At 35.1% G+C, this 14,802-nt stretch overlaps 1 protein-coding gene across 6 annotated transcripts in view; it reads left to right on the forward strand.

Moving 5' to 3' along the window:
• piezo2b (piezo-type mechanosensitive ion channel component 2b) overlaps nucleotides 1-14,802 on the forward strand; it is a 125,174-nt gene that overhangs the window by 11,561 nt on the left and 98,811 nt on the right. For all 6 annotated transcript variants that reach the window (XM_088014584.1, XM_088014580.1, XM_088014583.1 and 3 more), the window contains exon 2: nucleotides 4,267-4,362. In XM_088014584.1, the coding sequence (XP_087870710.1) occupies nucleotides 4,267-4,362 (96 nt within the window). The remainder of the gene's footprint in view (nucleotides 1-4,266; nucleotides 4,363-14,802) is intronic.

A 14,802-nucleotide genomic window follows, 5' to 3' on the forward strand; every position in this document is an offset into this window, starting at 1 on the left:
TAGATCTTGGGCCCTGAGGGATTTTCATTGTGGTTGAGGAAAATTTAAACATTTGATTAATTTTGACAAAAATAACCAGATTTCATTCAAGTACACTTCAGTATGTCTAAGCTGTTTCTCAGTCAGACTTGGCACTCTGCTAATTCCAGGGGTGTTGATGTCGTGTTCTCCTTATACTGGGAAGTTGGATTTTTTTTTTTAGTTCCCAGTTGAAAACTAGAATATTCCATAAATTTGGAATTCTGACTTGAATATCAAATATTCAAATCCTGTTTATTTTCCAGAGACTGAAACTAATTATTAGCACTTCTGATGTTTTGTATCTTATTAAACTGATAGTGTGACCATGTTTTTGTATATAAATGCTTAAAATGGAGATGAATATATTTAATTATATGTAGTTATCCAAAATAAAACAAATTTCTAAACCAACCATGTTTGGACTTACCAGCTGAACGCTCTCAATTTGAGGGTAACTTTAACTTGGATATTAAAAAAAGAACAAAATCATGAATTAAAGGTACTTTTGCCCCACAAATTGATCTTTAAAAAATTGATGTCACAAATTAATCCCTGGCCATTGCCGTCCTACGCAATTTTGCTCAACTCTCATCTCACTTCAGTGCGCTCTCTGGGATTTCTCCCATTTACTTGGATCGCATCAGGTAGAATTTCAGTCGGCAAACAGAAGAAGTTGTGAACGATGTCTTTGATTTTCTGCATCGTTTTGGAATTGTAGACTGCCTGTAGTTTTAGCAATAACAGCAGAGGAAGAGAAAACCTTAGCGACTGGGTAAAATCCACGCCTCCATGAAGCAATTGTTTGCTTTGGAAATTAAACACCTGCACAAGCTGAATTATGCAAACGAGTCTGCAACAAATCACATCATAGTTTGTTTCTTAAGGATGATATTTGTTATGACCAGGAGCTACGTAAATAAAAAATAATTGACTTAAACTGGCTGCAGTGGGCACAGACTCCACCTCGCTTACCTGACATGTAACTTTAATCGTCAGGGATTTATTTTCCTTCTGCAGACATCTTGTGTTTCATTGGGGCGGAACCAAAACAAACTTTCTTAGATCATCTCCTTGGCCAATAAATATTTAAACCACATTTCCTTTTTCATCCAGTCGTCCCCAAACATATGGCTGCTTCTCTTCAATCCACTTCAACACTGATTTTTTTCTGTGTAGGTGTAACATTTGTTTTTTGTATTTTTGAACCTAAATCACATTTGTTTCAGTTTGTTTCTTACATTTTGGCTTCTGTTTCTACCTATTCATCTTTGCTGTGTGTTTCTTTTTTTTAATTATTTTCCAGAGACATTGCTCTGAGTTTTTTTGACGTCTTTCTTATTCCACCAGGATGCTTCCCGTTTTGTTTTGATCCAAGTTGTAGACTCAGCTGACTTGTTCTGCCACCCTTCATATTGATTCCTATAATCCTTTCCATCTCAATGGCTCTGTGTTTCTGTCAAACTTCCAGGTCCACATTAAAATCTGCAAGCACTTTCTTTAACTAGGCCAATTTGCATAATTGGAAAGTGATTATTTTAGAAATACAAAGTGCAGAGTGATTTTATGTTTTCTCTCCACAGTCTGATCAAACAAAGATGACATCTAATTACTTAATTAAATATAATTTTAATTTTTTAGTCAATTATTTTACAATCCAGAATGTTTAGATGTTTGTTTTGTTTTTCTGCTACAAACTGTATTATTCTCCGATGTTAAAGGGTGAACCAAAGTGCATCCAAAATCCAACTGAATGCCAACAACCTTTACTCGCTAATTTAAATATCACCTTTTCTGATTTACCTTAAGAATAATTTTATATTTGCAGCACTGTGTACCACTGTTTGAGCTAACTCTCCCCCAGCTCCCCCCCCCCCAAAAAAAAAACACCTCCACTTTTTTTGAAAAATGTGCTTATAAAACACAAAGTATTCATATTTTTAATGGAAAAGAGTAATTGGTTAAAATCTTTTGCTTTTCCGGGTACAAAAAGCCTGGTTAAGCCTTAATTGGTGGTTTTTAATTCCTGTATTTGTGTGTGTGTGTCTGTGGGTCTTTTGTCTTTTCACTGCTTTGACATTTTACAACCAGGCACCACATTGATCCGGTGCAGAAAATGAGTGTAAAACTGTGAAATATCAGCTAGTAGAACTGAAGGTTTATGTTACATTTAAAAGTTTTTATTAGATTTTCAGGCTTTCAACCATTTTTATATGCAAATTTCTCCTTTTTCAATCATGTTTTGACATTTTCTCCTTATATGACTCTTTGGTCGCAAATGTTTGATACTTTTATATGCACAACAATTTATATCTAAGTTGCAAATATGTATTTTAATCCATTTAGTAAATATTAAACCTTAATCTTGACAAATATATATATTTTTACCTACAGAGTTTTAGGTTCAACCTGTTAATTTAATCTAGGCGTTAAAATCATGACTCGCTCTGTGTGCACAGATCAGGTTTCATTTATCCATGAATCCAGTTACATTTCCACTCAAATGTTCCTCATCCTGCCTGAAACTCAACCACACGCTCTTAAATTCACTCTTTCCATTAAATATTTGCCTTGTGGAAGCGGTTTCATAAAATAACTCATGGCTACACATCTGTAAAACATAATCCTGTGCTTCTTTTGTTGATTTTTAAACTCATGAATGCAGTGTTTTTTTCCCCTGCATAAACATAAATACAAGGTTTTAGATGAGCTGCTGATTGTGGTTGGCTTGTTTTTGTTTTCCTTCTGGGAGAATAATCGGTGCAGATGGGGCCACAGGCTCAGGCAACGGCGGATCAAACAACAATTAGGTCAATTTTAATCTTTTATTGATGCCACAATTTCTTTTTTTATTGAAAACAAGCAGCTGCCTCAGTCTTGCCAATCAGTTTTGTAGAGTTTATGTGATTTATTTATTGCTTTTATTTCTCTCAGTATTTCCAACTCAAATGCTTATTTGAGATGAAAGTTTCTACACAGAAATACTTTTTTGACTTAATCTTGTGATTTTCCCGTTTTTAAACTCCCCACATCTTGCTGGTCTTAGCAACATGTTTTTATTCTTCCTGTTTTGAAAGCGTGCTGCATTCAGGTACAACTGGGCAATTCGGCTGTCGAAACGTCAAAACAACAACAAAGTTCTTTTTCACAAATATAAGCAGTCTTATTTAAAAATATCTAAACATTAACATTGACCGTTTCCAGGTTGTGCAATCTATCTGTGCCTGCTTACACTTTAATTTATTGAAAAACAATAAATTAGACTCTCCGTTTAATTAAGTTTTAGTAAATTTAATTTCAGAAATTTAAAAAAAGAATTTTGCTGCTGGTTGATGTGAAATAAATGACATATTTTCTATTTTTCTTTATAGAAGCTTCCTGAAAACATACCAAACCGTAATTTTGTGTAATGTTGCACCTTGAATATTCACAAATAATCACAAATTATACATAATCTGAAACCTCAACCCACCTGAGAAGTTTTGCCTCCTTAGTGATTTCTTTAATTTATTGTTTTTAAGTTGAATCTTTGCAACCGAATTAATTTGAATATCAGAAAATATATTACCTGGATAAAAATAACAACGGCTCTAAATTATGCAGTTTTTGAACCTTTCGACACATTTAGAAACTATTCTCTCTGAATTTACATCTGAGCTGTTAAACACATTTAACTTATGAAATGTGGTATTTTTTCACTTGTCTGGTTTGTTTTTGTTTGTTTTTATGCAACTGTACATGGAAGGCTGCAAATATGAACTCAGAAATATTTAAATATGAGAATGATTACTATTCTGGATAGAGTTTTCATAGTGACAAGAAAAATATCCAAAAGGGTAACTTTCTGTCAAATGGGGTGATTAAGAAAAACATCTGAGATAATTTGTTTTAGAAGAGGAGAAAAAGCTGAAATACATAATTGTAAAGTTAAGAAAGTCAGCAACAATAAAGACAAAAAACTAATGCAAATGATTAAATAGACAGATCAAATTTTGTGCAAAGAAGCACTTTTACAGAATATTAATGCGCAAAAGAAAGGATGCTAACTTAAAATATAATTCATAAATAAATGTAAGGTCCTAAATTTGGTGCCAGTTTTATTTTTGCTTCCTCTTTTTGTGTGATGAGATGATTAACCTGGTGTGTGTTTGGAGCAGTCCAACTCGAAGGTTCTGGTGTTTTATCACCACAGCCAACTCTTCTTTGTTCTGATCTAATTTTCTGCGTTTGTTGTGCTCCGTTCTGCAGCTTGCCTCTTCAGGTACAATGTTCTGTCCCTCGTCTACCTCATCTATCTCCTGCTTCTTCCGCTCTTTCCAGAGCCGACAAGCACAACAATGCAAGGTAAGATCTGCTTTTCATGTCTGCTTCAGGCTTCCAGGTTTTCACAGAGTTTCTAAAGGTGACCTATTATGCTTCCTTGAACAGGTATGAATAGATCTAATCAGCTTTTACGCTTCACAAATCTGGAATAAACGTCCAGAAAACTGCAAAACAGCTGAAACACTGAGTTCCTTTAGATTGAGACAAAAAACCCACCTGTTTAAAGTTGCTTTCTACCCACAATTACTGGAAGATTGACCAAAATATTTTATGTGTATTGATGATTTTGATCATTGATAAAATATAATGTTTGTTATTGCTTTCTTAATTGATGGCACTATTATGTGTGTTTCTAAGATATAACAAACTTTGAACTGCCTTGTTGCTGAAATGCTGTATACAAACAAACTTAACTTGACTTATGGTCGATACAAAACATTTTAGTTGCATTTTTTTTGCACAAAATCATTCTTAGATAATCAGATTTAAGTACGGTCTGTTCTTTCAGCTTTTTTAGGGCCCTTTGTCACTTTAAATCCAAATAAGCTGCGACTCCACCTTGGTTGCTAGGTGACAGTCGGAGTTCTGCTGGGGTTGCTAGGTAACGGCATTGCGCCTCTTGAATGTTATTTAACAATCTGAATTATTTTCAAGCATCTTATTTCCCACACACCAAGAAACATGTACTGTAAAAAAAACAGATGTGTGGGTTATTGTTTCCGAAGCAGTTGAGACCCAAAATGGAAGAATAAAAACTTTCAAAAGGTGAATTTTGCATAATAGGTCCCTTTAAATGTTTAGATTTGGTTTGAATGTTGTCCTCTGTAACGCGAACCAGCCCTTTCCTGCAGGAGACGTGAATTTCCCTGTGATGAGGTTGGATTTGGCACACGGTTTAGCCCCGTGAAATGTAATATTAGTGAGTCCAGGCACGAGTCCATCTGTAATAACAAAAACGATCCGCTGTCAGGCAGATCTCAGATAAAAACGCTTCGATCCGACAGCTCAAGATCTGAAGTCTGCTTGATGAAAACGGACTCTTTGGGCTCTCTCCTTCTTCTGTTTAGTTTTATTTAGCAAATCCAATAAATGTGTACATTTAAAGATCACAATTAGTTAATTCAGTCCATGTGAAGGGTTGATCTTAAACTTTTTGGTCTTTAAAGCTGCTACATCAACGTTTCAGGGCTGTAGGTATTCATCGGCTGCAGAAGTATGAATCACAATGGACTTCTGCGGTTTTTGAGAAGTGACTGAGGTGACTGTTCTCCTCACAGATGATAAATGTGGGATTGCAGCCGCTGGCCCTCCACCGCAAAATACTAAACAGCACACCTCCCAGACTTCCACAGCAATAACACGGGTTTCTGGAGGAGACCGCATGCAGTGTTTAATAATACATAAAACCATATTGGCGGAGGAGGAGGGAGCAGCATCCAGTCCGAGGTTCGTCTCCGCGTCTCCAGCTGAAATAACAGGCAGGAAGTAAAGGGAGGAAGAGAAACGAGAGAAAGTGGACCACTTACAACCTCATCAATAGTTAAAGAGAAAAGGCTTCTAGTAAAGCTGGATGCTCACCTGTCTAATAGCTGTTGACTTCAAGAATAGCTGAACATAAACATCAGTAGTCATATAGTCAGTTTATAGTAATTTTGTTTGTTTTGTTTTTGTTTTTTTAGAAAAGAATAAATCATTTTATTGTCCCACAATTGGGGGAAATTAAGATGTAACAGCAGCAAGGAATTTAGGTTTACGCAAAGATAAAAAACTGTTAAAAGTATATAAATATACACAGACATATATGCAGCTCTGTAAAAAATTAAGAGCCCGCTGCACTGAACTCCATTGAAAATCTCCTGGTTCTTCCACCAAATATTGATGTCTGAACTCTACCTGAGTTAAAAGATTAGTATTGTTGTTTCTAAATGAATATGAACTTTTCTTTGCATTATTTGATGTCTGAAAGCTCTGCTTCTTTTCTGTTATTTTGACCATTTCTCATTTTCTGCAAATAAATACTGAATTTTTACTTGTTGACAGTAGTTCATAGAATAAAAGAACAATGTTCATTTTACTCAAACATATGCATATAAAGAGTAAAATCAAAGAAACTGATCATTTTAAGTGGCTTCCTAAGTTTCCCAGAGCTTTATGTATGTATAGTGTAACCCTTCGTCTCAGCTTCAATAGGTTGACTTCACGACAGACACACTGAGCTTCACCATATTTATTCTAACAAAAACAGGAAATAAAGTTTGTGGTTAACATCAGTTCAGCAGCTTCTGCCTCTATACATTAAATAAAATACAATAAATAATCCTAAACAAACTACAAAGCATTAACTCCCAGTGAGTTAGCAGTTTTAAAATTAAACAGCTAAAATGCACAACAGTTAAAAACATGTCAGAAACATAGTAAATTACTCATGAAACACTGTATATGATTAAATTTGTCTAAAATATAATATTTATAAAGAAAATACAGAGCTGATCCTAATACATGCCGCAGTTACCGACGGCAACAGGAAAAAATGGGGGAGGAGCTACCAGTTACTGGTTGCTATGGTAACCACCAACTGCCAAGATCAGCGTAGCAGAACTGAACACACCAATAAATGTCTGGAGAAACAACTTGTTGACTAAACAAAATAAATTCAAAGAAAAGATAAACAAATTTTGACAAACTTCACATCTAGAATATTGTTAAAATAAAACCCTGTTACATAAACAAGATTAAGAATGCCACTACTATTCTACAGTAATACTGGACGGTATATTTTTTAAGAGTTAATTTTTGGATTAATCTTTATTTGTTTATTTATTTATTTCCCCACCAATGCGCTCCTTGGGTTTCCATAGTTCAGTGATGTCACCACGCCCAAGGCGGCCATCTTGTTTGGCAAGCATGTTTTGCAACTTCTTCTACTTATTTGGACTTTAAAATCAAGTCAGTTACAACAGAATATTAGGGCAAGATATTTTTTTATTTAGTTACAAGAATAAAGTCATACGGCAGTAAAGTAATATTACTAGAATAAGGTTGTTATATTGGGAGAATTAAGTAATAATTTCAAATTCAATTCAAAAAAGTTTTATTGATCCCAAAGAGAAATTAATTAAATTTTTTAAAATTCTCAATTATCCAAAAAACTCTTTGCTTGATCAAAATGAAGAGGTATGACACATTTAAATAAGGATGAATTTTGAGAGCAGAGTTTTGTAAGCCAAGCCACAAAGGAAAAGTCACTCAGAAAAACAGTGTTGTAAAACTATTATAAATACTCTGTGGTTCACCTCATGTCATACAATAAAAACATTGTCTTTTGTTTTCTATTCAACACGATTAGCCTGAGGTAGACTACATTTCCCCTTTACGTTTATTTTTATTAGATGTATTTATTGTGGAAGTGGTTTACCAGCCCAGTCCAGATCACAAAAACAGCAGCAGTAAAACACCCAGAGCGTCGGAAAGCGTGACATACTGATCGGGTTCAGCCGGTCCGGACTTGTATCCCATCTGTCTCTGGCTCAGCTGTCTGTCATCAGGGACGGCCCGCAGGATGACAGACGCCGCTGTGAGGAAGGTATAGCAAACAGGACCACACTCGGGGAAACACCTCTGACTGGAAACGGCTGTGATGTCAGCCTTACACAATAAACTCTGGATTTTAGCAAAATATTTGTTTTTAAAAACTATAATCTCTTGTTATAATCACCACAGATTAAAGGATTTTTTTGTAGTATTGAAGCTGCATATGGCTTATTTTGTCTTTTATTTCCGTGGGAATTGTGGTTTTCTTTTCTGTCAAATCTCTGTGGAGTTAAAGTGAGGCCATAAAATTGGGCTCAAAAATGTTCAACTTGGATAAAACCATTGAAACTATTGTTGAAAACATAAAATAAATAAATAAATCTGGAAAATATTTATGTCTTCCGTTTCAAATTTCAACTGTCATTCACACCTTTGAAAATATCCTAAAACTATACGTTTCTTCTGTGGACCTATAATGTAAAATTCTCTTTTTACCTGTTTTTATACTTCCATTTCTACTGCTTCTGTAAACAGTGTTTTAAAAAATGCTCAAGTTTTTTTTGGCAATAACTTAATGTATTTTGGTGTCTGGAAAATTTGCCATTTCAAAAACCTTCTAATTGTTAAGTCACACTGTGCCGTTATCCATCAACCCCAGCCGAGCCCATCCCATTACCTAGCAACCCATGCGGAGGTCCAGCAAGTTTGTTGGGCTAGTTTTACTTCTGCATGTACTGTACAATGGCTGCTGGAAAAGACTAGTGTTTAGTTGTTGGCTTAACCGTCCAGAAGACAGTTACTACATTCTTATTGGTTGTGCAGGAGGCTCTACTAATGCTTTTTAAAGATGTACAGTTGTATAACTGCGTTGTTGTGACTTTTTTACACTTGTGTTGTTCGGTATATTTGCATGATAAGTGACTGATTTACAATTATATGTTAAGCATAATTTACATGATGATTATTATTAATTGTATTGAACATGTATATAATTACAAAGGTGAAGTGAAATATATTTAAGTGCAAGACATGATTTATTTGAATAGAGGAAGTCTTTTATTTTGAAGAATGCTTAAGGATCTGTTACTGTTTTGTCACTATCTTGCTTTGTTGACCTTTGATTGCTATTGGTTATGAACAGCTGTTGCCCGTTATCAGCTGACGCCATTCTTTTTCTCTTCAATAAATACTGAACAGAAAGGTTCAGTAAAAGAAATACGAGCCTCCGTCTTGTTTGAGAAGAAGCTTTACTCCGTAACATGCGTATCTGTTTGCCACCTTTTTCACGTGAGAGTGTAAACGTAGAATTGGCAGGCGTGTCCAGCATCACCTTATTTGGATTTAAAGTGACAGAGCTGTTAATAGATCACCTTTAAACAAACTTTATGGCACCAATTTAGCTCCATAAATCCCACCAGAATAGAGAGAGGATCCTGCCCATAGACTGCAATATTAGTTGAAATGTCAGGATTTGTAAATTCATATCTTCTAGTTTTTATTTTCTCCCAAAACCAATTGTGGTTTTCAAGGAGTGACTGTTTGTTCAGACATTTAAATCCTGTGTGATTTTTGCTTGTCTCTACTGTTGATGTAGTATTGGTATTTTAAGTCTGGCATTTGAAAGACTAAAACGAAAAAAAAAATATTTATACAATAGCATAATTACAAAATAAGTCAAAACAGAAGAAGAGACACATTTCCAAATAAAATGTATGAAACTAATGCTTACAGTAGAAAATGCACATACTGATAATATATAGTGTATTTTTTTCACCTATAATCAATCAATCAATCATGTTGTGAGCACATTTCAGCTACACAGCAGTTCCAAGTTGCTTTAGATCATAAAAACACACAAAAAAGAAACAACTGGCCCAGAAGATGGAAAATAACACTTAAAAAACAAAGCTTGTGTATCAACAAGAGGTCTCACTTCAACATAAATTGTAGGTGTGTTTCTGTGTTTCATACATTTTTGGTTAAAACTTGTTACTGGCAGTGGGTAAAGTGTCTGGAAATGTTGCACAAGTAAGAGTAGCAATAATTTTTACTTCATAATAACATTACTCAAGTAAAAGTAAAAGGTACAGTGTAGTAAAACTACTCCTATTTTTCCACAAAAGTTGCTTTTAATTAATTATTTCTGAGCTTTAAAATCCTTAGTATCAAAATTTACTGGGTATTGTTTTTGTTTCCCTATATTTTGGCTGTAAACAGCATTATAAAAAAGTAAGAAATGAAGACACAGCCCACTCTGTTTCAATTATTTTGGGATTTAAGTGAATTTAATGCTGCGTTTTGATGGTCTGTTTCATTTCGCCTGCCGATCCTAAAGGACGAGCAGCAGTCAAATCTCTTGGGTTAATTTAAACCAAATGTTTGGCATGAATAATTCATTAAATTTAAAGTTGTCCTTTAAACAGCCACAACAGTGCAGTTTGCCCTCCAGGACGTGTCAGTTTCTGAGGCTTTAGAGACAACTTGTTTGGATATTAACTCTGGTTTTAACTGTGCTATTTGGCTTCAAGGTATTTAATTCTTATTTGAGAGGAACAAAATGTGAACTATTACTCTAATACGCTTTTAAGAGCCTTACATGAGACATCCTGTGCCTTGTTAAATGAATACCAACATGACTGATTCACTAAGAGAAGCTTTCCTGTGTATATTTTTGATGAATGTTTTTGTGGATTTATTGTGTTTATGCTTACCCCAGGTTTTCTTTTTAAATCCTGTTTGTTAAACTTTTCTGACATTAACAGCACCTTTTTCTCCACTTTGTTAAGCCTGGGACAGAATTTTTAATTTGAGACAAATTGCATTCAAACCCATTTATTTCCCTGAAGACTTTGGAGTTATATTAGGCTTGAGTGCTGTCAACTGAAGGAGTTCTCAGTGTGATGATGGAGGAGGAGCAACTTAACAATGGCTTCTGTTAGGAAGCTTATAAAACGTCTTCTCAGGGGAAACCAGAGCGCCGGACACAGAACCAAAACTGTTCTGGAGCTGCAAGGAAAGATGGAGCAGAAACGAGCCCAGAGGCGCTGGAGTGGATTTAGAAATCAACAAAGACTCAGATTTTACTGGTTTCACTAAATGTGATGGAAATCAGAAATAAAATGGGAAAATGGTGCCCATCAGTCCATCCATCCATCATTTCATCCATCCAATCATCTTTTCATCCATCCAATCATCCATCCATCCATCCATCTGTTCATCCATCCATCCCTCCTTCCCTCAGTACCTCTGAACTCTGTAAATGTGATTTTTGGAACGTTTCTCTGTAGGTTTGTAGAGTTTCTGGAAGCTGTGCTCAGCGGTGGAGCTTCCATTTACTCAGGATATTGCACAGCAGCACAGTAAAACTCCGCCATGCGGATGCTGTAAACTTAATGAGAAGAAAACAGTGCCACGTTATTCACCGCTGAATCGCAGAGAGCAGATATGTACGATCATCTAATCAGGGTAAATCATCAGCTCAAACAGACGGCTGAAACTTCTTTAGAATTATCAAAAAATATTAACATAAATGAACTTTTCATTTAGTTTGAACGGCTCTCTGCTCGGGAATTATCCTGAAATTATCCCAAATACCTGTAGGTGCACCATAAAGCAGCCATGTGTTGAGCAGCTGTGGCGGCTCCCTCCCCCACGTTCTTTACCTGCAGTAATCGGGGAAGAAACAACGTCATTCAACATATTTACACTACAGAAATACAGAAACTTACCAAGTATTTCTGGTCAGGTTTCTAGTGGAAATATCTTATTACACTTGAAATAGGACAAAACTAACTTCCAGGTAACTTTTCAGCAAGATATAAAAGCTTGTTTTAAGTCAATAAATGTAAATGCAAGTTCCTATGGCAGATTACTTCACTTATAGCTTGGGAAAAATGTCTTGTTATAAGAAAAATTGTCTTCCAATGTAGTTGGTACTTTTTCCATCAACATTAAGAAATTATTTTTCTCTAAATAATTTCTTAAAAGTTACTTGCAAGTTAGCTTTGTCTCAATTCAAGTCTGATGAGATATTTACACTAGAAACTAGACAAAAATACCTTTTAAGTAACTTAGCAGCAAGAAATGAAGCTTGTTTTCAGTCCATAATTCATTAGTACTGATTTTTTTTTTAAATTCTGGTTCCACTGCACTCTAAGAAATAATCCTATAAATGTACAGTCAAATACTGGCAGCTATGGACGCCAGGAGTTTAATGTAAATGCACAATAGCTGTACCGTAATTAATCCTGACAGTATATTACCGTCAATGGAAGTGCGGTATAGATATTGTGAAAGAACGGTAAACTTTTGGCGTCTATAGCTGCCAGTATTTTACTGTTCTTCCGAAAGAACAGAAATTTTACGGTCGGCCACCGTAAAATTTCACATAACGCAAAAGAGGATGCGATAAGTAACCTTCAGAACAGATTTTTTTTATTTAAAGGCATCACTAGGCCTCAAACCAGATATATATTTCCAGTATGTTCAAACATTCAAAACAAATAACACAAAACCATTCCTCAGAGAACTGGTAAAAAATAGGCCTTCAAAGTCCATATATAGTTTCACCAACACTGAAATAAAAATTGAAGACTTTCAGTTTACAGCTACATAAACTGGGTTTTTACTCATTAATTTCTACAATCTTATGAACATAAAAACACAGTTCTTAAAATAAATATTCATGCTTTGGGTATAACTAAACAAATCAAAGAAAAATTACTTCCAAAATCTAAAATTCAACATGGCTGAAATAACGTGGAATTCTAGTATTAACAGGGTTTTAAAATGTGAACTATTAATGGTTTTCAAGAGTCCAAGTGGCACTTAACTTTATTAGATGCAGATGAAGGCACTGTCCAGCATGGAAAAAGAAAAGACAATACAATTTAGATCCTAAATAATATGGAAACAGAAATATTTCAAAGAAAAGAAAAGGACAACAACTAACCTGAATGAGATGCCACTCAAAGTCCATCAGGTTTTTGATGAAGGTGGAAACCTGAACATTGACCATCTGCCTTTTCTTTCCTGTCTTTTTGGATACCATCTTCCCATGACCGGCTTTTGTTCCTCTTTCTGGGTTAATCCCAATGAAGCGACTAAAAAACTAAATCAAAAATGGGAAAATTCCTGAGAATATAAATAGTGTGGCATTCTGAAGACAGCAGGTACAATATATAAAGCCGTTTTTAATTATGTAAAGAGAAAGCATCAACTTTGTCAAATGTTAATCATAACTTGCTTTAAAACCATGTCATTGTATTTTGCTCATTGTAAAAAAAATTATAGGAATGGTTTTACCGTTGAATGAACCAAAGTCTTGGCTGCTTCATTGGAGGCTGAAGATGAAGAAGATGGACAACACTGTGCTGTCTGGAATGTTGGCTGGACCCTCTCAAAGACAATATGGCCTTCAATGCTGACCATGCAGAAAACTGCTTGCCACAGGGACTGTAATAAACCAAGTCCTTAATTGGAAGAACATAAAACAAATCCTCTTATTGATACAGTATGCATTTAAATGATCATAATAAAGAGTGTCCACTCTGCCAGGTAAAGTAAAAGCAAGGATCTTAAACTCCTCAATTGTTGTGCAAGTCACATCAATGTTGAAAACTGCAGGCTGGATTAATTTACAGAAGTTGTAGAGGAATTCATGGTACTTTGCACTGAAGGTGAAGTGTGCTTTGAAAGTTCATCAAAAGCTACGTTGGATGATCTTGTGATCACTGATGGTGAAGTGTCTTTGGTGCTGCTCTTGTTTTCACCAACATGCAGGAGGACGGGCTGTCCTGGTTGCACGGCAATGAGGAAGGCTTCAACACTGGCTTGCATCTTTGACATAATGATAAGAAGATGAATAATAAAAATTATTAAATATATTTAGCAGCACAGCTAAATTCAGATAGCAAACAAAGGCAATGAGAAAGTGTTTCTACAAAGAAGTAGGATCATTAGAATAACAACATACCTGCACATATCTGACAACATGGTCCACAGTTTGACCTGAGCTGTTTTGGATTCTGCCCCATTTCTGGAATAGAGGCACATCAAAAACATGCAGAGCAGGGAGGCGTGAGGACCGGAGTTGAGAAACACTGACATAAAGCATAAAAATGTCCGAAATAATTACCATGAACACAACTCAGACATTAGGCATTATAGAAATTTGGTCAGGTTATATAAACATTCTGGACAGCATTTCTTCTGCCAACCTGTCAAAAGAAATGTTGAAGTCATCATAACATGCTTCAGTCACCAACATGACGTACTAATGAAGAAAAAAAAAAAAGGCAGCCAATATGTCATTATTTATTGTATGTATAGAGACAAAAACATTTTGGCTTAGCTTTGATAGTATATTATGCCATCTAATGCCGAAAACTTCAAGAAAACGACTTCGCAGCTTTAAATGCTGGTTCTCTAAGATGCAAATACATGTAAAATGTCTTGCCTAGGAAAAAAACTGTATTGTACAATCATTTTACGGTAGTTTACTGCCAGTCGTCAGTCTAGATTGTGACAACAGAAGAAGACGTCAATTTAACAATATTCTACTGTATTACTGCTAGAATTCTGCTGTAAATTTACAGCCATTTCTAAGAGTGTGGCAGATTATTTTACTCATAACATGGGAAACCATATTGTTATAAGTTAAATAATCTACCAGTGGAACTAGTAGTTTTTAAATTAATAAGAAATTATTGATTTAAAACAACCTCTTATATCTTGCTGAAGTTACTTGGAAGTTAGTTATAAGATATTTGCATTGGGAACTGCACAAAAAACGCTTGTTGAAACATCGTTTTTACAGTGTAGGTGTTTAAAAATAAAACCTCAAGTGGTGACATCAGTCACTAAAACCAGAAGCCAAATCAGTGGTGGATAAAAGGCGGTTCTGCTTCTCTGACAGTGAATCAGAGACGT

This window comes from Poecilia mexicana, unplaced genomic scaffold, assembly GCF_051168715.1.
Source record: "Poecilia mexicana isolate PSO_F unplaced genomic scaffold, ASM5116871v1 scaffold_17, whole genome shotgun sequence".
In the NCBI taxonomy this organism is placed as follows: domain Eukaryota; kingdom Metazoa; phylum Chordata; class Actinopteri; order Cyprinodontiformes; family Poeciliidae; genus Poecilia; species Poecilia mexicana.